The sequence below is a fragment of the Anolis sagrei genome, chromosome 13 (genome assembly GCF_037176765.1).
Source record: "Anolis sagrei isolate rAnoSag1 chromosome 13, rAnoSag1.mat, whole genome shotgun sequence".
Lineage (NCBI taxonomy): Eukaryota > Metazoa > Chordata > Lepidosauria > Squamata > Dactyloidae > Anolis > Anolis sagrei.
In genome coordinates, this window is record NC_090033.1 from 7,253,931 (window position 1) to 7,277,426 (window position 23,496).

The 23,496-nt window shown below is 47.1% G+C and overlaps 1 protein-coding gene across 3 annotated transcripts in view; it reads left to right on the forward strand.

Moving 5' to 3' along the window:
- ECE1 (endothelin converting enzyme 1) overlaps positions 1 to 23,253 on the forward strand; it is a 28,285-nt gene extending 5,032 nt beyond the window's left edge. The window contains exons 1-18 of one of the 3 annotated variants that reach the window (XM_060758879.2): positions 342 to 443; positions 3,880 to 3,966; positions 7,257 to 7,398; positions 7,484 to 7,687; positions 9,695 to 9,819; positions 10,011 to 10,157; positions 10,756 to 10,821; positions 11,217 to 11,408; positions 12,577 to 12,719; positions 12,915 to 13,029; positions 13,427 to 13,537; positions 14,403 to 14,579; positions 14,693 to 14,796; positions 15,031 to 15,141; positions 16,769 to 16,836; positions 17,257 to 17,447; positions 17,675 to 17,770; positions 19,882 to 23,253. In XM_060758879.2, coding sequence (XP_060614862.2) covers positions 3,880 to 3,966; positions 7,257 to 7,398; positions 7,484 to 7,687; positions 9,695 to 9,819; positions 10,011 to 10,157; positions 10,756 to 10,821; positions 11,217 to 11,408; positions 12,577 to 12,719; positions 12,915 to 13,029; positions 13,427 to 13,537; positions 14,403 to 14,579; positions 14,693 to 14,796; positions 15,031 to 15,141; positions 16,769 to 16,836; positions 17,257 to 17,447; positions 17,675 to 17,770; positions 19,882 to 20,058 — 2,256 coding nt within the window. In that variant the 5' untranslated portion in view covers positions 342 to 443 and the 3' untranslated portion in view covers positions 20,059 to 23,253. Of the gene's footprint in view, positions 1 to 341; positions 444 to 2,282; positions 2,492 to 3,879; positions 3,967 to 7,256; positions 7,399 to 7,483; positions 7,688 to 9,694; positions 9,820 to 10,010; positions 10,158 to 10,755; positions 10,822 to 11,216; positions 11,409 to 12,576; positions 12,720 to 12,914; positions 13,030 to 13,426; positions 13,538 to 14,402; positions 14,580 to 14,692; positions 14,797 to 15,030; positions 15,142 to 16,768; positions 16,837 to 17,256; positions 17,448 to 17,674; positions 17,771 to 19,881 lie in introns of those variants that run through there. The other 2 variants (XM_060758880.2, XM_060758878.2) reach the window with 2 other exon arrangements.
- The last annotated feature ends 243 nt before the right edge of the window (positions 23,254 to 23,496 follow it).

Here is a 23,496-nt window from a genome sequence, read left to right on the forward strand (position 1 = left end):
GTGGAATATAAATAAAGTATTATTGTTATATTATTATTATTATTATTATTATTATTATTATTAGGGGGTTGGGCTGGATGGCCTTTGGGGATCCCTTCTGGCCTTAGGCTTCCGCTTTGGAGGCAGTGGCAACATGGACCTCCTTCCCAGTTCAGGGGGAAAGAAAGGACATTGTTTACCTTTGGCCTCTTGCAGGAAATGGAGGGAAATGCCCACTCCCTGGACAGATGGACGTCCCGATTGGGAGGAAGGAAGGCAGGCCGGCCGGCCCTGAGTCACCACTTCCTCCTCCTCCCGATTGACCTCTCCATCCATCCATCCTTCCATCCCATTCCTTGGTGGGGAAACTGAGGCCACTTTGCCACTGAGTTCCCTCCTCTAGAGCACTTCCCCCTTTGCTCTTTGCCTCTTCCTGGGACTCCAAGGAAGGAAGGAAGAAAGAGGTGAGAACCCGTTTCCTTCCTGGTGGCCAAAGCCATGTCCTCATAGGAAGAGTTGTGCCATGTTTGGGAAACGAAAGAGCTGCTCCGGAGGAAGGAAGAAGCGACGGTAGAGCCGCTCCGGAGGAAGGAAGGAAGGAAGGAAGGAAGGAAGGAAGGAAGGAAGGAAGGAAGGAAGGAAGGAAGGGCCTTATTTTGGGGCCTTTGCGGTCCATCCTCCGCTGGTCCAAAAGGGTTACGGGCATGCGAGGAAGAGGTTTGTTTGGATGCCGAGTTCCTCGTCTGTTGTTGTTGTTGTTGTGCCTGACTTAGAGCAACAGGAAAAGGGTTTTCTTGGCAGGATGGGAAAAGGTCTGCCTTAATCCAGGCTAGATTTATGGCCATTTCCCTGGCGTTTGGAAATGGAAAGCACCGCTGTGCATGCATGCGCTTCCCGTGTTGACAAGCGAGTGCCCGGGCCTCTCTCTGTCTCTCCGTTGAGTAAACACCGTGGAAGGCATTGACGCCTTTTGGCTCCCATTCCAAGGCAAAAGCCTCAGCAGTGGAACTGGAACCGTGCTCGTTCCACAGTGGAGAGAGCTCTCCCTTCCTCCAGGTGTTTGGGACTCCAACTCCCACCATTCCTAACAGGAGAGCCCATTTTGCTCTAATTTCTCAATGAATCCCTCATAGACTCACAACCCATTCTGCATAGTTTGGAGGAAGGGGGGAGGGCGGAGGAGAGAAGTCCCTTCCTTCCCTTCTTTCCTTCTTCCTTCCTTTTCTCCTTCCTTCTTTCCTTTCCCTCTTTCGTCCTCCCTTTCCTCCCTTCTTCCTTTCCCTCATTCCTTCCTTCCCTTCCCCCACTCCTTCCTTTCCTTCTTTCATTACCTTTTCCTTCCTTCTTCCTTTTCTTATTTCCTTCCTTTCCTTCTTTCCTTCCCTTTCCCTCCTTTCTTCCTTCCCCTCTTCCTTCCTTCCTTCCTTTCCTCCCTTCATCCTTTTCCTCATTCCTTCCTTCCCTTCTTTCCTTCTTTCCTTCCTTTCTTTTTTCCTTTCCTTTCCCTCCTTCCTTCCTTTCTTCCCCTCTTTCTTCCTTCCTTCCCCTCCTTTCTTCCTTTTCCTTGTTTCTTCCTTCTTTCATTTCCTTTCCCTCCTTCCTTTCCTTCTTCCTTCCCTTTCTTCCTTCTTCCTTTTCTTCTTTCCTTCCTTTCCTTCTTTCCTTTCCTTTCCTTTCCTTTCCTTCCTTCCTTCCTCCCTCCCTCCCTCCCTCCCTCCCTCCCTCCCTCCCTTCCTTCCTTCCTTCCTTCCTTCCTTCTTTTCCTTCCTTCCTTTCCTTTCCCTCCCTCCTTCCCTTCCTTCCTTTCCCTCTTCCTTTCTTCCTTTTCCTTGTTTCTTCCTTCTCTCATTTCATTTCCTTTCCCTTCTTCCTTCCTTTGTTTCCTTCTTCCTTTTCCTCATTCCTTTCCTTCTTTCCTTTTCTTTCTCTCCTTCCTTCCCTTCCTTCCCTCCCTCCCTTCATTCCTTCATCCTTTTCTTCTTTCCTTTCCCTTGTTCCTTCCTTCCTTCCCTTGTTCCTTCCTTTTCTTCTTTCCTTTCCTTTCCCTCCTTTCCTTCCTTCTTCCTTTTCCTCGTTCCTTCCTTTTCTTCTTTCCTTTCCTTCCTTCCTTCCTTCCTTCTTCCTTTTCTTCTTTCCCTTCCTTCCTTCCTTCCTTCCTTCCTTCCTTCCTGCCTTCCTTCCTTCCTCTTTACCTCCTTTCCTTCCTTCTCTCTCTCTCTCTCCATTTTGTGGCGGTCATCCCTGCCTTGTTTGTTGTCCTGTAACCTGATCTTCTGTCTTCGGACGCAAGCAACTCGCTGGACGCAGGAAGGAAGGAAGGGACCTCCTCCGCCCGGCCAAAAGCCAGCCGTGCTTCCAAACCTTTTGCCCCAAAGAGAAGGAGAAGAAAGCGGGATTGCATGGGACTCGAACCCAGATCCCAAAAGCGGAGGAGGGAGCGGAAGGGCCACTTTGGGCAGGAAAGGGAGCCTTGCGTTCTAGGCATCCCAGGCATCAAATCCATCTCAAAACGGTTAGGAAAATGCGACCAAAAACACATTTTGCAATGCGAGAGTTTGCTTCTTTATGTAAGGCTTGGACTGAAATAATCAATATTGTGTTGTGGGTGCAGAATGCGCTGCTCTGGGCCTTCAGGGCGCATCACTAGTACTATTGTTGTTGTTGGTCCACTTGTATCTCTGGGTGGGCTTGACGGCAACCCTCTGGCGGGATTTCTCTTGGCAAGATGGGAGCCAGGAGGGGACGGAGCCTTGCCTTCCTTGGAGGCTGAGAGAGTGTGCCTTCCGCCCCGAGCGGGATTCGAACTCAGAGCCATCGCCAGGGCAAAAAGGCCCAGCAAAGTGTGTGTTTGGTGTGTCGGATGATGGGAGAGGCTTTGGTTGGCTGCCTTTGGGGGCGCCTTCATGTTGTTCTTCTTGATCTTCTTGTTCTCCTTGTTCTTCTTCTTCTTGTTCTTTTTTTTCCTTCTTGCTTTTCTTCTTCTCCTTCTTCTTCTTGAACTTTTTTGTTCTTTTTGCTGTTCTTCTTGCTGTCCTCTTTTGTTCTCTTTCTTGTTGTTATTTTTGTTCTTGTTCTTCTTTGTGTTCTTCTCCTTTGTGTTCTTGTTCTCGTTCTTCTTGCTGTTTTTCTTCTTTTTCTTGCTCTTGTTGTTCTTCTTATTGTTCTTTGTGTTCTTGTCTTTCTTTTTCTTCGTCTTCTTGTTCGTATTCTTCTTCGTTGTGTTCTTCTTGTCCTTTTTTGTTCTTCTTGTTCTCGTTCTTCTTGTTATTTTTCTTCTTTTTGTTCTTGTATTCTTGTTCTTCTTGTTCTTTGTGTTCTTCCTCTTTCTGTTCTTGTCTTTCTTTTTTGTTTTTGTTCTTCCTTTTGTCCTTCATCTTGTTCTTCGTATTCTTCTTCATTGTGTTCTTCTTGTCTTTTTTCTTCTTCTCCTTTTTGTTCCTGTTCTCGTTCTTCTTGTTGATTTTCTTCTTTTTCTTGTTCTTTTTATTCTTCTTTGTGTTCTTGTCCTTCTTCTTGTCATTCTTTTTTGTTCTTGTTCTTCCTTTTGTTCTTCATCTTCTTGTTCTTCGTATTCTTCGTTGTGTTCTTCTTGTCCTTTTTATTCTTATTGTTGTTGTTGTTCTTCTTGTTCTTTGTGGTCTTCATCTTCTTGTTCTTCTTGTTCTTCGTATTCTTCTTCTTGTTCTTTGTGGTCTTCCTCTTCTTGTTCTTCTTGTTCTTTGTCTTCTTCTCCTTGTTCTTCTCCTTCCCTGCTCTGGGCACCAGATGCCGAAAGAGGGAGGGGAAGAGAGGGGGATGGACAGCCCTGGGCTTGGGGTCTTGGGGTTGGTGTTGTGGGCCCCTGGGATGGCGATGAAGCGCCCGAGGGAGCCTGCCTTGCCCATGCCTTTCCCCTTGCAGATGTCCACCTACAAGAGGGCCACGCTGGACGAAGAGGAGCTGGTGGACGCTGCCGCGGACGGAGAGCTCTACCCCAACGGCATCCAGGTCAGAACAACCAGTCTTACCCAGCTCTTCCATGTTTGGTGGTGGGGAATGGCCTGAAAAAGGGTCCAACCAGATGACCATCTGTGGGGAGAGCTTGGGTGACTCAACAGGGTCAGACTGGATGGTCTTTAAGGGACCCCTTCCAACTCTAGGATTCTATGATATAATTGAGAGTGGGATATAGGATACATATATCTCTTTATCTATGGCTGGATGACCATCTGTGGGGAGGGCTTGGGTGGTGCCTTCCTACCTGGCTAAATGGGGTCAGACTGGATAGCCATTGGAGTTTCCCTTCAGGACTTTATGATATATGTGTCATATCTCCCTCCCTCAATTATATCTATCAATCAATCAATTGGTGGCTGAATAGATATCTGTTGGGAGGGCTCAGTTTGTGCATGGCTAAATGGGGTCAGGCTGGATGGTCTTTTGGGGACCCCTTCCAACTCTATGATAGATACAATTGAGAGCGGGATATATATTACACATATCCCTTTATCTATGCCTGGATGGCCATCTGTGGGGAGCGTTCAGGTGGTGGCTTCATGCCTGGCTCAATGGGGTCAGACTGGATGGTCTTTTGGGGTCCATTCTGACTCGGATACTATGTGTCGTATGTCCCTCTCTCAATTATATGTATCAATCGATTGGTAGCTGGATGGCCATCTGTTGGGAGGGCTCGAGTGGTGGCTTCGTGCCTGCTCAATGGGGTCAGACTGGATGGTCTTTTGGGGTCCCTTCCATCTCTAGGATACTATGTGTCGTATGTTCCTCTCTCAATTATATTTATCAATCAATTGGTAGCTGGATGGCCATCTGTTGGGAGGGCTCGGGTGGTGCCTTTTTGTCTGGCTCAATGGGGCCAGACTGGATGGTCTTTTGGGGTCCATTCTGACTAGGATACTATGTGTCGTACGTCCCTCTCAGTTATATTTATCAATCGATTGGTAGCTGGATGGCCATCTGTTGGGAGGGCTCAGGTGATGGCTTCGTGCCTGCTCAATGGGGTCAGACTGGATGGTCTTTTGGGGTCCCTTCCAACTCTAGGATACTATGTGTCGTATGTCCCTCTCTCAATTATATTTTTCAATCGATTGGTAGCTGGATGGCCATCTGTTGGGAGGGCTCGGGTGGTGCCTTCCTGCCTGGCTCAATGGGGTCAGACTGGATGGTCTTTGGAGTTCCCTTTAGGATCCAATTTTAAAAGAAATCCCAATTTATGTAGGGTTTCGGGTTTGGGGACGCCATCCCTTCACCTTCCATGCCATTGAACCCTGGGATTTGTAGTCCTGTTAAGGTCTCGTCGTACTACAAATCCCATAATTCTTGCATTATCCCAGTGGCGTCGGAACTGCCTTTGCTTGACTTGGGAAATATCTGGAACTGGGGACGGGGAAAGGAATACAGACCACAAACGAATATATATAATTCTGCTCCGAAGACATTGTCACGATGCCTTTTGATGGGAACAGATGGGAGTCTGGAAGGGATTACTGGGAATGTTCCCGAGCAATAAGGGAAAGAGGCCCCGGATCCCGAAAAGGAGGCTCTGAGCCCTGAAAAGGGAACCCCAAAGGTCATCTAGTCCCGCCCCGTTGCATGACAATAAGATGACCATTGGCTCTGAGGACTCTGGCTGGAAAAACTCGTCTTCCGGCCCTTTGTTGTCGTTCTGGAAACCCGAACTTTGCCCCCCGTAAAGGGCCAGGGAGCGGTTGCGTCACTCTCGGTTTCCAAGCGAAAACAAGCTCGCGGCCTGTTTGGTGATAAAGAGAAATGGATCTGTTTGCGGAGAAAACACATGTCGAAAGCACCTGGCTTGACCTTTGGCGTTGCGCCTTCGCGTGCGAGAGAGAGAAATCTGTGAATCATTGCATTGGTCGTCTAATTAAGGACTTAAGGATCCAAAGGAAATTAAATCGGTTTCTTTGGCCCCCAGGTAGATAGGCCTCAGTCTGTGAAAGGCCTCAGTATGATAAGGCCTCAGTGTTAGTTCGCCATCAGTCTGGGGGAGCCGTCTGTGTTAGCAGATCTCAGTGAGAAAAGCCTCAGTGTGAACCTCACTGAGAGCGGCCTCAGTCTGAGGTAGCCCTCAGTCTATGAGAGGCCTCAGTATGAGAAGGCCTCAGTGTTAGTTTGCCGTCAGACTGAGGGAACCCTCAGTGTTAACAGACCTCAGTGAGAGAAGCCTCAGTGTGAACCTCACTGAGAGAGGCCTCAGTGAGAGAAGCCTCAATGTGAACCTCACTGAGAGCGGCCTCAGTATGATAGGCCTCAGTCTGAGGTAGCCCTCAGTCTATGAGAGGCCTCAGTATGAGAAGGCCTCAGTGTTAGTTTGCCATCAGTCTGAGAGAGCCCTCAGTGTTAGCAGACCTCAGTGAGAGAAGCCTCAGTGTGAACATCACTGAGAAACGCTTCAGTATGATAGGCCTCAGTCTGAGGTAACTGTTAGTCTATGAGAGGCCTCAGTATAAGAAGGCCTCAGTGTTAATTCGCCATCATTCTGAGGGAGACCTCAGTGAGAGAAGCCTCAGTGTGAACCTCACTGAGAGCGGCCTCAGTATAATACGCTTCAGACTCAGGTAGCCCTCAGTCTATGAGAGGCCTCAGAATGAGAAGGCCTCTGTGTTAGTTGACTGTCAGTCTGAGGAAGCCCTCAGTGTTAGCAGACCTCAGTAAGAGAGACTTCAGTATGATAGGCCTCAGTCAGAAGTAGCCCCGTGAGATGTCTCTGTGCGAGGAGGGCCTCAGTGTGTTAATAGGCTCAGTATGAGAAGGCCTCAGTGTTAATTGTGGGAGAAAGGCCTGAGTCTGAGGTCGCTCTCAGTATTAGCAGACCTCAGTGAGAGAGGCCTGTGTATGAGAATCCTCTCTATGTTAGTTTGCCTCAGGGTGTGAGAAAGGCCTCAGTGGGAGGTAGGCCTCAATGTTAGTAGGCCTCAGTTTGAAAGGCCTCTGTGAGAGAGAGTCTGAGAGGATTCAGTGAGGGAAAGGCCTCAGTGTGAGATAGACCTCAGTATCAGTAGACCTGGTGTGAGAAGCTTTGGTGAGAGAAGCCCCAGCTTGAAGGCCTTGTGTGTGAAGTTCGTATGAAGACTGGTGTGTGTAAAGCTACTGTGTGAAGCTCCTGTGTAAATTCGGTGTGAGAAGAGGCTCTGTGAGAGCGAAGCATGAGAAAGAAGCCCAGCATGGAAGCAAAGAAGGAAGTGTAAAGAACTTTATTTGTGTTACGGAAACCGTGTTGTTGTAAATAATGCAAACACCTGCCTGTTGCCTCCTCCTCGCAGGTGAATTTCCGCGGCCCGCTCGGGGTCCAGAGCTGCTGGTCCCGCCGCCCTGCGTCGGAGAAGCGCCTGCTGGTCCTGGTGGCCGTCCTCCTGGTTGCGCTGCTGGCCTGCCTCTGCCTCCTGGCCATCCCGTTCCGGCCCCGTGAGTGCTTTAGTGCAGACCGGGGTGGACTAGATGCCCTCCCGTGGCTCCCTGGCTGACCCCTCTCCTTCCTCGGACTGACCAGGGCCCTGCCTGTCGGAGTCGTGCGTGGCGGCCTCCAGCGCCATCCTGGCCTCGCTGGACCGCTCGGTGGACCCTTGTGAGGACTTCTTCCGCTTCTCCTGCGGCGGGTGGACCAAGGCCAACCCCATCCCCGACGGGCACTCCCGGTGGGGCACCTTCAACAAACTCTGGGAGCATAACCAAGCCATCCTCAAGCACCTCCTGGGTACGTCTGGCCGTCTGGCGGGAGGGGTCACGTGGTGCCTTCCTGCCGGGCTGAAGGGGAGGGGACCCTTTTGTTCCCCTTATCAGCAGCCTTCGTTCTCGGGCCAGACAGGCCGGCAGCGCGCTTTTCCTGCCAGGTCTCGGCATGGATTTTCCACTTCCTTTTTGCCCCGTTGCACATTTCCCAGGCAACTTAGTGTGGTCAAAGGTGGCCAGAGTGGTCATCCTCCTCATCAGGGAGCTGAGATAGTTATTATGGAATGCCCACCGCTCAATGGGTATTCTGGGAGCAGCAATCCCCCATCTAATCTCATATTCGTATTATTATTATCATTATTATTATTATCGTCATTATTAATATTATTATTATTAACATCCCGCTTTATCTCTCCTCCTATATTAGTATTATGATCAAAATTAATATCATTATATTTATATTATTATTATATTTATTTATATCCTGCTTTATCTCTCCTATATTAGTATTATGATCAAAATTAATATCATTATATTATTATTAATATCCTGCTTTATCTCTCTTCTCATATTATTATTATTATTATTATTTGTATCCTGCTTTATCTCTCTTCTCATATTAGTATTATTATAATCATCATCATTAATATCAGTATATTATTATTATTTATATCCCGCTTTATCTGGCCTTCCATATTAATATTATTATCAAAATTCATATCATTACATTATTATTATTATTATTATTATTATTATTATTATTTATACCCTGCTATATTACTCCTCCCATATTAGTTATTATTATTATCATTGTTAATATCATTATATTATTATTGATACCCCACTTTCTCTCTTCCCATATTAGTAATTATTATTATTATCATCACTGATATCATTATACAGGGTTAGTCAAAATGAATAGGCCAATATGGTTACAGTAAACATACATTCGGGTACTATTCATTTTGACTAACCCTGTATTATTATCATTTATACCCCATTTTATCTCTCCTCCCATATTAGTATTATTATCATCATTATAATAATAATTATATTTATTTATATCCTGCATTAATTATCCTCTCATATTTATCCTCCCATATTAACTTATTATATATTATTATTATTATTATTATTATTATATTTATATTTATATTTATACCTGGCTTTATCTCTCCTCCCATATTAGTATTATTATCATATAAATAAATATTATTATTATTATTATATTTATTTCTATCCCGCATTAATTATCCTCTCATATTAATCTTATTATACATTATTATTATTATATTTATACCTGGCTTTCTCTCTCCTCCCATATTAGTATTATCATTATCATTATAATAATTATTATATTTATTTATATCTTATTATATTTATTTATATTTATATTTATTTATATAATAATAATTATATTAATTATCCTCCCATATTAATCTTATTATATTATATTATATATTATTTATTTATTTATTTTATAATGAATACATAAATAATAACATTATTATAATTATATTTATACCCCGCTTTATCTCTCCTCCCATATTAGTCATTATCATCATCATTAATATCATTATATTATTATTATTATTTATATCCCGCTTTATTTATCCACCATATTATTATTATTATTATTATCAAAATTAATATCATTATATTATTATTATATTTATTTATACCCCGCTTTATCTCTCCTCCCATATTAGTATTATTATTATCATCATTGTGAATATCATTATATTATTATTATTATAGTTATATCCTGCTTTATAAGTATAATAATAATATTATATTTGGGTTTCACGCTCCATAATCTCCCCCCTAACAGCATCCACACTCCCCTTTTGATGACCATGACAAAGCTGATATTATGCATTTCCCTTTGCACGCACCCCACTTTTGACCTCCGTGATTGAGACGCTGCGCCAGGAAGGGGCCACCACTCCAAAGGATACACGGACCTCCTTTCAGGACTGCGACTCCCATCATCATCACCCCCCTTCCTTGTGTTTTGGCTTCCGTTTTGCAGAGAACACGACGGCCAACGTGCCGAGCGAAGCCGAGCGGAAGGCGCAGCGCTACTACCAGTCCTGCATGAATGAGAGCCAGATCGAGGAGCTGAAAGCCAAGCCGCTGCTGGACCGCATCCAGAAGGTAGGGTGAGCCCCCAACGCCAGGCCTCGTGCTACTAAATGGATCTCTGGGTGGGCTAAAACCAAGAATATTAAAGGGAGGATTGGGAAAACGTGGTGGTCTCCAGCAGAGGCTGGCTGGCCACCTGCTGGGAGGGATCGTCTGGTGTGTTTCCTCGTCCCAGCTTTCTCTCTCTCTCTCTCCCTCGGCAGTTGGGGGGCTGGAACATCAGCGGTCCTTGGGAGGAGTCTGACTTCAACCAGACGCTGCTGGAGGTTATGGCCCGGCACCACACCTCCCCCTTCTTCGCCCTGGACGTGGCCGCCGACTCCAAGAACGCCAGCGTCAACATCATCCAGGTTCGTGTGGGTGTTAGGGATTCCTCATCTTCAGAAGAGGAAGGGGAGCAGAGAAGTGTTCGGGAATTGGAGGGAGAAGAAGAATCAGATTATGAGAGTTTGAAAGTAAACACATTTCTCGAGAGACGAAAAGAGACAGAGCACAGACGGTGCTCAGCTAGAATAGCTACTAAAAACGTTGAGCTAATTGAGAGACGCCCTAGCACTTCCTGCATGCTATAAATCAGTATCAGGAGCAGTCAGCTTTCACTGGTAACAACGACCCAGATACTGATGTTTTCATTCCAATGGAATCTGCTTTGTGTCTGCTGCTAAAAACTTAGTTCATTGCCTGTTGTCTAATGGAAGACTGCTGTCTCTTTTGGGATTTTGTAAGAGACTTTAATTTGTGTCTGGATGAAGACTTTCTCGCTTTCTTTTGCACTTTTCAATTGCATTTGCTTATCCTTCCTGTTTGCTGAAGTAAAGCAGTTTTCTTTTACTTTCAACATTGTATTAAAGCTGTTTTTGAAGGGCAATTCGGGACAGTGGGGCAGAATCGGGGCCGCACACACCCCTATGTGCCGTGTGCTGATTCCCCGCCGCTCTCCCTTCGCAGGTCGACCAGTCCGGGCTGTATCTCCCCGCCAGGGATTATTACCTCAATAAGACCCAGAATGAAAAGGTAAGCGCTGGGACTCCTTTGTCTGAAGGGGGAAGCCAAAGGTCATCTGGTCTGACCCCAAAGCAGAGTTCAGCTTCCAGCCTAAAAGGGCGGCACATCATCCGCACCATTTGCTGCCTCGGTTTCATGCCCAGGTCCTGCTCCTCTTACATCTTAAAACGGTAGGATTTTCTGAAGGGGGAACCCAAAGGGCATCTAGGCTGACCCCACAGTTGTTCTGGGATTCCTGCTGAAAACGGTGGCACGTAATCTGTACTATTTGCTGCCCTGGTTTCATGCCCGACTCCTGCTCCTCTTGCAGTTAACATTGTCTGAAGGGGGGAGCCCAAGTGCATCCAGCCTGATGCCATGGGCATGACATCGATCCCAATTCTTCTCTCCTTGCCCTGCCACAGGTGCTGCGGGGCTACCTGTCCTTCATGGTGCGGCTGGGGTCACTGCTGGGGGGCGGCGAGGAGGCAGATACGCGCCGGCAGATGGAGGAGCTGCTGGACTTTGAGACAGCACTGGCCACCATCACCGTCCCGCAGGAGAAGCGCCGCGACGAGGAGCAGATCTACCACCGCATCACGGCCGGGGAGCTTCAGGTGGGGAAGAGGAAGGGGAACGAGGAAGGTGGGGTGGGTGGAAAGGGAAGCAGGGAGCGAGGGAGGAAAAGGAATGGGAGGAAAGGAAAGAGGGAAGGGAGGTTGGAAGGAAGGAAGGAGAGGCTGTGAAAGAAGGGAAAAAGAGGGAAGGAAGGAAGGAGAAGCTGCGAAGGAAGGGAAAAAGAGGGAAGGAAGGAAGGAGAGGCTGCGAAGGAAGGGAAAAAGAGGGAAGGAAGGAAGGAGAAAGAAAGAAAGAAAGAAAGAAAGAAAGAAAGAAAGAAAGAAAGAAAGAAGCAAGGCAGGTAGAAGGAAGCAAATAAATGAGGAACGAGGGACTGGGGAGGAAAGAAGGAAAAGGAATGGGAGGAAGGAGAGAAGGAAGGAAGGAAGGAAGGAAGGTGAACTAGCAAGAGGAAGGAAGGAGGCTGAGAAGGAAGAGAAGAACGAAGGGAAGAGAAGGAAGGAAGGCAGAGGGAAACAACCGAACAAGGAAAGGAAAGAAAGCAGAAGGGAGAGAGGGAGGAAAGGAAGGAAGGAAGGAAGGAAGGAAGGAAGGAAGGAAGGAAGGAAGAAGCAAGGCAGGTAGAAGGAAGCAAATAAATGAGGAAGGAGGGAGAGACTGGGAAGGAAGGAAAAGGAATGGGAGGAAGGAGAGAGGGAGGGAAGGAAGGAAGATGAACTAGCAAGAGGAAGGAAGGAGACTGAGAAGGAAGAGAAGAATGAAGGGAAGAGAAGGAAGGCAGGCAGAGGAAACTGAATGAGGAAAGGAAAGAAAGCAGAAGGGAGAGAGGGAAGGAAGGAAAGAAAGAAAGAAAGAAAAAGAAAAGCAAGGCAGGTATATGAAAGCAAATAATTGAACATGGAAGGAAAATGCAGGGGGAAGGAACAGGGAAGTATGAAGGAAGAAGAAAGCAAAAAAGGAAAGAAGGAGACAGAGGCTCGCAAGGGAGGAAGGAAGAGTCGAACGAGCGGAAGGGAGAGAGGGAATGAATAAATGAAGAGAGAAGGAAGGAATAAGATGGGAAATAGGAAAAGGAGGCAGGCCTGCAAAAGTAAACACACAAGGAAAGAGGGAAGGGAAGGACCCAAAGGAAGGAGGGAGGGGCCTTCCTGCCTGCCTTCCTCCTTCCCTTCCACTTCCCAGCTTGCTTTCCTTTCCTTTTCCCAGGGCCTGGCGCCTGCCATCGACTGGCTGCCCCTCCTGAACGCGGTCTTCTCCCCGGTGGAGATCAACGCCTCGGAGCCCGTGGTGGTCTACGCCAAGGAGTACCTGGGAGAGGTGTCCCTCCTCATCCAGAAGACGGACAGGCGGTGAGCCAGACAGCGAGCGGGAAGGAAGGAAGGAAGGAAGGAAGGAAGGAAGGAAGGAAGGAAGGAAGGAAGGACGGACGGAAGGAAGGAAGGAAGGAAGGAAGGAAGGAAGGAAACCCTTTCCTTTCCGAGACGGATCTCTGTGAGGAAACGCCGTTGCTATTCCGACTCCTCTTGTTCTTGTTTTTCCCCCAGCATCTTGCACAACTACATGGTCTGGCATCTGGTGCGGAAAGGGGCCACCTTGCTGGACCAGCGCTTCCAGGAGGCCGAGGAGAAGTTCCTGGAGGTCCTGTACGGGTCCAAAAAGGTGAGGGTCCTGCGTGGGCCCATCGCCCCCAAAGCGGGCTGCGGTTGGAGGAGGAGAAAAGGAAGAGTCCTTTAGAGAGGAAGGGTCCGATGTAGGATCCAATACAACAGCCAGCAGTGTGATCTTGATTGCTGTAGACTCATCAAATAATAATAATAATAATACACAAATATAATATTCATACTAAGTAAAGGGGAGATTCTCCCTTTGGAGATTGAGGCCAGATATTACAACGACAACAACAATATGTGAAGGCGGGATTCCCATTTAGAAGATGAAGGCAGGGCATGAACATGAGTATAATAATGGAAAGAATTAGAATAAGTAAAGGAGGAGATGATGATGATGATGAAGGCCAGATATGAGGATGAGGGTGTGTTTGTGTTCCTCCTTCTAGACCTGTTTGCCTCGCTGGAAGTATTGCGTCAGCGACACGGACAACAACCTGGGCTTTCCATTGGGCGCCATGTTTGTGAGGGCCACTTACGCCGAAGACAGCAAGGCCGCGGTGAGTCCCTAGGCCTCCTCCATCCCCCAAGGGGGGGGGGGTTATGGGGCAAGTGGGTTTAGGGACAGTCACTCTACCCTCCCGGACCGCCCAAGGGGGGCTATGGGGTGGGTGAATTTGGGGATGGCCATTCTACATTCCCGGACCCCCCAAGAGGCCTATGGAGTGGGTGGATTTGGGGACAGCCACTCTACCCTCCCAGACCCCCCAAGGGGCCTATAGGGTGGGTGAATTTGGGGATGGCCACTCTACCCTCCCGGACCCCCCAAGGGGCCTATAGGGTGGGTGGATTTGGGAACGGCCACTCTACCCTCCCAGAGCTTGCCAAAGACAGCAAGGCCGTGGTGAGTCCCTTGGCCTCCTCCGTCCCCCAAGAGAGCTTCCAGGGTGGGTGGCTATGGCCACTCTACCCTCCTGGACCTCCAAGAGGAGTTCCAGGGTGGGTGGCTTTGGGGACGGCCACTCTACCCTCCTGGACCCCCAAGAGGAGTTCCAGGGTAGGTGGCTTTGGGGACAGCCACTTTACCCTCCTGGACCCCAAGAGGGGTTCCAGGGTGAGTGGATTTGGGGACGGCCACTGTACCATTCCAGACCCCCCAAGGAGGGTTCCAGGGTGAGTGGGTTTGTGGACGGCCACTGTACCCGCCCAGAGTCCCCAAGGAGGATATCCAGGGTGGGTGGGTGGATTTGGGGACAGCCACTCTACTTTCCCGGAGCTTGCCGAAGACAGCAAGACACAGTGAGTCCCTTGGCTTCCTCTGTCCCCCAAGGGGGTGGGGGTGGGGTCCAAGGTGGGTGCGTGTAGGGACGGCCACTCTACCCTCCCGGAGTGGCCACTCTACCCCTGCTGTGGCCTCATCTCCAGGTGGAGGAGATGATATCAGAGATCAAGGGGGCCTTTGAGGAGAGTCTGGCCGGGCTGCGCTGGATGGACGTGGAAACGCGGCGCTCGGCCCGCGAGAAGGCCGAAGCCATCGCGGACCTCATCGGCTACCCCAAGTTCATCATGGACCCCAAGGAGCTGGACAAAGTCTTCGCCGACGTGAGTTTCGAGATCGAAACCCGGGGGAAGGGAGGAAGGAAGGCAGGACAGTCCTGAGAACTGAGACCCCAATGGGACCCCCGTATTAATGGGGCTGCCTTGCTTCCCGGCAGTACGAGGCGGCCCCCGACCTCTACTTCGAGAATGTCATGCAGTTCCTGAACTTCTCGGCCCGACTGGCCGCCGACCAGCTGCGGAAGCCCCCCAACCGCGACCAGTAAGTCCAGGGGAAAGAGCGAGACCCCAAGCCACTGATGTTTGTTGGTGGCTTGTTTGATTGTTTGTTTTCCTTTGATTGTTTCCCTTCCTTGTTGTTTTCCTCCTGTCCTTTGCTGCCCCCTGGTGGCTGGTCCTGGTATGGCTGGTGAAATCCATGCATAGAGAGGGGAACAGGGCCTTGTTTGCGCCTCCCCTTCTTCCTCCTTTGCCTTCCCGGTTCTTCTTTTTGCAGGTGGAGCATGACCCCGCTGACGGTGAACGCCTACTACTCCCCGACAAAGAACGAGATCGTCTTCCCGGCCGGGATCCTCCAGAGCCCCTTCTACACCCGGAACTCGCCCAAGTGAGCGGAGCATCAAAGCGGGGAGCGGAAGGGATCGGCCTTACGTCTCAGTCCCTCTCCTCCTCTTCCTTCCTTCTTTCCACCCCTTCCCTTTCTCCTCCTTCTTTTCCTCTCCTTCCCTTTTCTACTCCTTCTCCTTTCTTCGGCTTCCTTCTCCTCCATTTTCATCTCCTCTTTAATCCTATTTTCTTCTCATGCCTTCTTTCTTTTCATTCTTTCTCTTTTCTACTCCTCCTTCCCTTCTCTTCCTCTCCTTCCCTTTTCTACTCCTTCCTTCCTTCCTTCCTTTTTCCTCTTTTGTCCTCCTCCTTCCTTTCCTTTTCTCTTCTTCCTTCTCCTTCTGTTCTCATTTCCTCCTCTCTAATCTGCTTTTCCTTTTCTCCTTTCTCTTTTCTACGCCTTCCTTCCTCTTCCTCTCCTTCCCTTTTCTACTCCTTTCATCTCCTCCCATTTTTATCTCTAATCCATTTTTCTTCTTCTTCTCGTTCTTTCTCTTTTCTTCTCCTCTTCCTTCTCCCTCCTACTTTCTTTTCTCCTCCTCCTTTCTTCTTCTTTCTCCTTCCTCCTCTATTCTACTCCTCTTTTCTTCTCCTCCTGTTCCATCTCTTCCTCCTCCTCTCTAATCCACTTTTCTCCTCCTTCCTTCTCATTTCCTTTTCTACTCCTTCTTTCTCCTTCCTTCTCCTGATTGCTTCCTTCCCATTTTTCCTGCTTCATCCTTCTTCCTTCCTTTTTCTTTCAGCCCTTCCCCTTTCTACTCCTCCTCCTTCCTCCTTCTTTCTTTTCTCCTCCTTTCTCTTCCTCTCTTCTTTTCACTTTTCTACTCCTTCTCATTTCTCCTTTCTCTTTTCTACTCCTCCATCCCTTCTCTTCCTCTCCTTCCTTCCCTTTTCTACTCCTTCTTCCTTCCTTTTTCCTCTTTTGTCCTCCTCCCTTTCCTTTTCTCTTCTTCCTTCTCCTTCGTTCTCATCTCCTTCTCCTCTCTAAGCTGCTTTTCTTTTTCTCCTTTCTCTTTTCTACACCTTCCTTACTCTTCCTCTCCTTCCATTTCTACTCCTCCTTTCTTCTCCTCCCATTTTATCTTTCTAATTCGCCTTTCTTCTTCTTTCTTCTCGTTCTTTCCCTTTTCTTCTCTTTTCCCTTCCTCTCCTTCCTTCCCTTTGCTACTCCTCTTCCTTCTTCCTCCTACTTTCTTTTCTCCTCCTCCTTTGTTTTCCTCTCTTCCTTTCCCTTTTCTCCTCCTTCTCCTTTCTCTTTTCTACTCTTCTTCCTTTCTCTTTCTTCTCCTTTCTCTTTTCTACTCCTCCTTCCTTTCCTTCTTTCTCCTTTATTCCCCTTCTTCCTCTTTCTTTTCCTCCTTCTCCTCCACTTCCTTCTTCATTTCTTCCCTGCCAATCAAGACAGAGAGGAGCTTATCCATAGCAAGTTGCTTTTGGCGTTGCCTCTCTCCGTTATGAGAATACCAGGATAATCAAACACAAAATCAAGCCAAAGGCCGAGAAATCAATTGTTTCCTGAGTATTTCGGGCCTTTTGGGTTTCCAGGGAATTGACGGGAACTCCCTCAACCTTATTCTCATAGGCTGCTTTGTTTTCCTTCCTCTCGTTCCTTCCTTTTTCTTTTGCAGGGCCCTCAACTTTGGCGGCATCGGCGTGGTAGTGGGCCACGAACTGACCCACGCCTTTGATGATCAAGGTGAGGAAGGAGATCGCCATCAGCAACATACTGATGATAATGCATCCTATTTGTTATCTGTCCTTCCTAAGCACTCGAGGAAGGGGACAACAAAGTCGAAACATACCAACACAAACAGAAAAATACATATATCATGACACACCATTATTTTAAAAATATTCACCAAACATAGAGTATGATGTTGATGATGATGATGAAATCGATCCCAAGGGCCCCCCAGTGCAACCTCATTCTGCCAGGCAGGAAGACACAATCCGATCCCTCCCGACAGATAGTCATCCAAGATATGCCTAATATCTATTTATTTATTTACTGCATTTGTATACCACCTTTCTCAGCCTCATGGCAACTCAAGGTGGTTTAATAGTGATGATGATGATGGGGCCTGCCTCCTTCCGATCCTATTTATTCCCTTTGCAGGCCGGGAGTACGACAAGGAGGGCAACCTGCGTCCTTGGTGGAAGAATTCCTCGGCGGAGGCCTTCAAGCACCAGACGGAGTGCATGGTGGCGCAGTACGGCAACTACTCTGTCAACGGGGAGGCCGTCAACGGGAAGCACACCCTCGGGGAGAACATCGCCGACAACGGAGGACTCAAAGCCGCCTACCGGGTGAGGCCGCTACCCAATGGGGCGCAACAACTACCACAATATCCTGTCCAGAAGGGTGCCAGTCAAGGAGAAAGCTCTCCCCTGCAGACCCCTGAGGCCTCGGCTCAAATGGGGGCTCGTCCAGGCTCAGGTGGATCACTTGAGGCGGGGGAGTCATGGGAATCTTGAGGGTCGGCTCCTACATCGTCCTCCTTTTTTTCTTTTTTTCTTTTTTTTTGCGTATTCAGGCTTATCAGAACTGGGTGCGGAAGAATGGGGAGGAGGAGACCCTCCCAGCCCTCAGCCTCACCAACTACCAGCTCTTCTTCGTTGGGTTCGCCCAGGTACTCTGCCAAACAGTAATCATAATAATAATGCACATTATCTACCCATATAATCTATCCCTCCATCTCTGTTTTATCTATCTATCCATCTGTGTCTGTCCAACCCTCCGTCAATGGCTGTTATCAATCTATTCAAAGTAATAGAATAGTAAGTAGTAAGTATTCTATTTACTCTATCTATCCATTCATCCATCTCTATCTATTCTATCCATCCAATCATCTATCTCAAGCCTGGGCAAACTTTGACCCTCCAGGTGTTTTGGACTTCAACTCCCACAATTCCTAACAGCCTACCGGCTGTTGTCAATATATTGTATTCTATTTATTCTATCTAGCCATTCATCCATCTCTGTGTAACATATATCCATTCATCTATCTATCTATCTATCTATCTATCTATCTATCCATCCATCCATCCATCTATTTATCTATCTATCTATCTATCTATCTATCTATCTCCTATATATATACATCCATATATATATATGTGTCTATTGGTACATCATCTACCTATCCATCTATGGCTATCTATCTATCCATTCTTCCACCCATTCATCTCTCCATCTGTATCATTCCTTCCATCTGTCTATGGCTATTATCCATCTATTCTATTTATTTTATCTATCCATCTGTTCTTTCCATCCACGGCTATCTATCATCTATTCATCCATCCATTTACCAATCTATATCTATATATCTGTTTGTCCATCCGTCCACTCGTCCACCATCTATCTATCTATCTATCTATCTATCTATCTATCTATCTATCTATCTATCCCCTCATTCCATCCATCTATCTAGACGAGAGCTAGCATGGCATAGTGATTTGAGCATTATACTCTCAAGCAACCAGAGAGTGCATTTATCCGGCACCTCTTAAGCCCTTGTGTAAAGGAGGCACCCAATTAGTAACGATGCCACCAATTGGTAAAAGTTTGTAAAGGAGCCACTACTTTGTAAGGACTTACTAAATTGATAACATAACTAATAGCTTGTAACGTTGATTTGGTCTTTCTTGAATGTGTAGCGTGGCTTAACTTGAAAGTATTTGTAACAGAGACTTGGCTTTAGAAGAAACTGTAACAAGTTTATTGTAGTATAGAAGAAGCTTGATGGTTTCAATGTTTCTTAGCTCTTAGAGGCACATTTCTTCAGAGGTTACATTTAATACATTTCATAAAACAACTCTTAAGAGAACTATTCCTTTCACTAAACAGGTTTTAAACTTATTCTCCTTCAAAATGTGTTTCTTTCTTTAATTGATTACTTCAGGTACAAGCCTTTCCTTTCCCCATGCCATTTCTGTTGCAGTACAGATTCCCACCAGGCTTCTCTCCCCCTTTTGCTCACACACTGACCAACAATATAAACAAGTCAACTCGACCCATCCAAACCACACAGGCTAAAAGCCAAAATTTTCCTGATTCTCAACACAGCAGAATCAGCCTTTCCCTGCAGATCTCAGACTACAGACTACCCCACTGGCTCTCAACATACAACAGAACCAGCGCTCCCTGTAGTTCGCTGACTACAGACTGCCCGTTTTAAAATGGCTGCCCTGCCAAGTGGCAGTTGGCTCCGCCCCTTTTTCCATGGCAACCCAGCTCAAAGTGAGTTGAGCTGGCTACCATCCCTCTCCCCCCCCCCCCCCAGTTATGCTAGTTTAGATACTTACCCTTTTAAACAACTATCTATAATCAAACATAACTGTAGATTAAAACTCACACTCCACCACACCATGGGTTCACTCGGAGTGGGCTGCTTACCAGTGAGTAGGTTGCTGCCTCCTTCCTCACTCTCTGGTGTGACATACTCTCCCCTTCCTAAGCGCTCGAGGCAGGGGACGACATAGTCAAAACATACCAACATGAACAGGAAAATACATATATCACAACACACCATTATTTAAAAAAGCATACACCAAACATAGAGTATGATGTCAATGATGATGATGATGAAAGGGACCCCAAGGGCCCCCTAGTCCAACCCCATTCTGCCAGGCAGGAAGACACAATCCAATCCCTCCCGACAGATAGTCAAGCTGTGCTTAATAATGATGATGATGATGATGGGGGCTGCCTCCTTCCATTCTTTCTCTCCTTCTCTCTCAGGTCTGGTGCTCAGTCCGCACGCCGGAGAGTGCGCACGAGGGCCTGGTGACCGACTCGCACAGTCCTTCCCGCTTCCGCGTGGTGGGGACGCTCTCCAACTCAAGGGAGTTTTCGGAGCATTTCCACTGCCGCCCGGGGTCCCCCATGAACCCCGCCAGGAAGTGTGAAGTCTGGTGAAGGAGCTCCCCTTCCGGGAGGAAAGAAGGGCCACACCGGGCCGTTTCGGGCCTTCCTCTCTCTGTCGCTCGCTCTCTCTCTCTCTCGGGAAGCCTTTGCCCACAGGGAAGACTCCAAACTCGAGACTTATTGGTGGCCTTGCCTATATCCTCTCGGCGGTCCGGCGTATCCCATCATGCTGGAGGACGCTTGGATCGCCATCCGTTCCCAAAAGGCTGGTATTTTTATGCAGGGAATATAGACTCTTCTTGCCTTGAATGGGAAATCCACCAAGAAGAGAGGAGGAGGAAACCCCTTTACGCTCACACCCTTCACCGAGGCCTGCGTCATAGACACAAACACCAACGTATAGAAATAGTATTATTATTATTATTATTTTGAATCTTGCAGAACACTGGAAATTTCAGGGAACGTGTATAAAGTTGAATGGATCGGTATTTATTTCTACTTTTCGAGCGCGAGAGCATCCTGCTTGAAGCCAAAGGACGGCTGCCTGGAGCGGAAGACCCAACTCCCTTCCATCCTAAAAGCGTGGGAATCCGTTACTTTGTGGACTACGACTCCCAGGGAATTGGGATTTGGGGGAGCCGCTCTGCAGGGATATCGCTTCCAAAAGGGACCTTCGTTCTTTTTCTCCATGTCCTTCGGAATTCCCAAGTGCCTCCGGCGTCTTCTCCGGCCGACGCTTCTCCTGTCCACTTCCGCACGGTCCGGGAAAGAGGCGGAAGGCAAGCGGTTATGAGGCGGAGAAAGAAGGGTCGCCTGGGCCCCAAACCCACTCACCAGCGGTCTCTCAGTTGCTGTTGATTGTAAGAAAAACGCCCTGTGTGATCTGCACAGAGAAACGACTTCAAACCTATCTGTAACTGAGTTATGTCCCTATATGCTGAGTACATGAAGGTTGTTGAGTAAACCCTTCTGAAGAACTTCAAAAACAAAAACAAAAAAACACCAGCGGACTCTCAGGTTCAAAAAACTGATCGTTTCCATCCGAGGCTCCCACTCTTCCCACTCTTCCTCCCGCAGAATCGTGGCAATTCTTCATTTCGTCCTCCTCTTCCGGCCCCTTCTGTGACCCCAAACTGGGGCTGGACTTCCATTTGTGTCAATGTCTGGAGTGAAAGACCTTTTCTCCCCGTTTTTGAGCTTCGTTTTTCGACCTGGAGTTGGAAGCAGGAGGGCAAGGCAGTAATGTGTGTGTTTGTGTATACACATATACACATACACATCACACTGATAAATAGAAATCACTTATAAGTGTTGCCAAGGCAGTTCAAGGGGAATCATAATGCCATAACTATGCAGGCTGAAATGCCCCTCATGGACAAGTATGTGTGTGTATATTATATGTGTGTGTAAATATACATATACATAGTACATATAATCTCACTTAGAAATCACTTATAATGCAGTTCAAGTGGAGTCATAATGCCATACATTTGCAGTCTGAAATGGCCCTAAGTGCACACATGTATGTTTATATGTGTGTGTGTGTGTGTGTGTGTGTGTGTGTGTATATATATATAATCTTACTTATAAATAGAAATCACTTATAAGGCAGTTCGGGTGGAGTCATGTCATAAATGTGCAGTTTAAAATGGCCCTAAATGCATGTGTGTGTGTATACACACACACACTCATAAATAGAAATTACTTGTAAGGCAGTTCAGGTGGAGTCATGTCATAAATGTGCAGTTTGAAATGGCCCTCTAAATGCACGAGTGTGTGTGTGTGTGTATATATATACACACACAATATATGTGTGTGTGTATATATATATATACACACACACACACTCATAAATAGAAATTACTTGTAAGGCAGTTCAGGTGGAGTCATGTCATAAATGTGCAGTTTGAAATGGCCTCCTAAATGCATGTGTGTGTGTGTGTGTGTGTATATATACACACACACACGATCTATACACACACACACACACACAAACACTCATAAATAGAAATGTGCAGTTTGAAGTGGCCCTAAATGCACGTGTGCACGTGTGTGTATACACACACACACTTACTTACATACACACACTCATAAATAGAAATCACTTATAAAATACTTCAAGTGGGGTCATAATGCTATAAATATGCAGTCTGAAATGATCCTGTGTGTGTGTGTGTGTGTGTATATATATATATATATATATATAATACATTAATATGTGATACCTTCACTTCACTTAGGCAATCCCTTGTTGTCCAAGTAGGATAGTCCTCCAGGGTGGGTCAGTAGATGACTTGACCTTCATCTTCTCCCGCAGTGAGGGCATCGGTTTCCAGGTGGGAGGCAGTCCCGGACGGGGTTGGCTTGACGCGCCTTCCTCTTGGTACGTTTCTCTCTTTCGCCCTCCATTTGTGCCTCTTCAAATTCTGCAGCACTGCTGGTCACAGCTGACCTCCAACTGGAGCGCTCACAAGCCAGGGTTTCCCAGTTCTCAGTGTCTATGTCAGTTTTTAAGGTTGGCTTTGAGCCCATCTTTCAATCTCTTTTCCTGTCCTCCAACATGTTGTTTTCTGTTCTTGAGTTCGGAGTAGAGCAACTGCTTTGTGATACCTATTTGTAAGTGATTGATATATGTGTATGTGCACTTAGTGTTGACTCCAGGCTTGGGAACCCTATGACCACAGCACCACTCAAGAGTCCATAATATAAGGACTGGAGGTAAAAACAAAAAGGGAAATGTTGTGATCTCCATAGGAGAAGGAGGCGATTGGCTGGATTGGATTTCGTAGGATTTGGAGGCCTCTTTGGCCACGCGGCACCTCAATGTCTTTCCCGTACGTTTCATCCAAGAGTGCCTTGCCAAAGTGGGCTGGAAAGATGCATCCAAACACCCCAATAAGGGATGGAAATGACAAGAGAAGAGTGACGGGTTGCCGGTTTGACTTCCCTTCCTGTGCCTTAATGCCAGAATGGCCCATCACAGCCTTAATTCTCCACTTCCCCAATGTGAAATCAAGAAAAGGAGCTCATAACTCTGCGGAAACTATGAATCCCATCAGGGTTTGGATTGTTGGGGAAATCCCATCAGGGATTTGTAGTATTCCATGTTCAAATTATGTAATATATCCATGCAAGGAGGAAAAGGAAGGGAAAGAAAAGCTTTATTTTTATCTCTCTTTGTTCTTTATCTCTGTTTTGGATGACTGTAATTCCTGGCAAATGCAATAAAACAAAGCTTTTATACGACCATGTTTGTATTTCTTTGTTTACGCTCACATTTCCGCTTCCCAAAACAGACCAATGGAGCTGCCTTGCCGTTGAATGGATCCAGATCCCGGGTTTCATCCCAAATTTCTCCCTCTCTAGTTGACACATGGGACTTGGAGTACTCTTTCTCATTGTAGAATCACATTGTAGAATCCTCAGTGGGTTGAGAGCCAAAATCAAGGTCCCTACAACATCTGTTATAGAACTCTAGTATGCTGATGA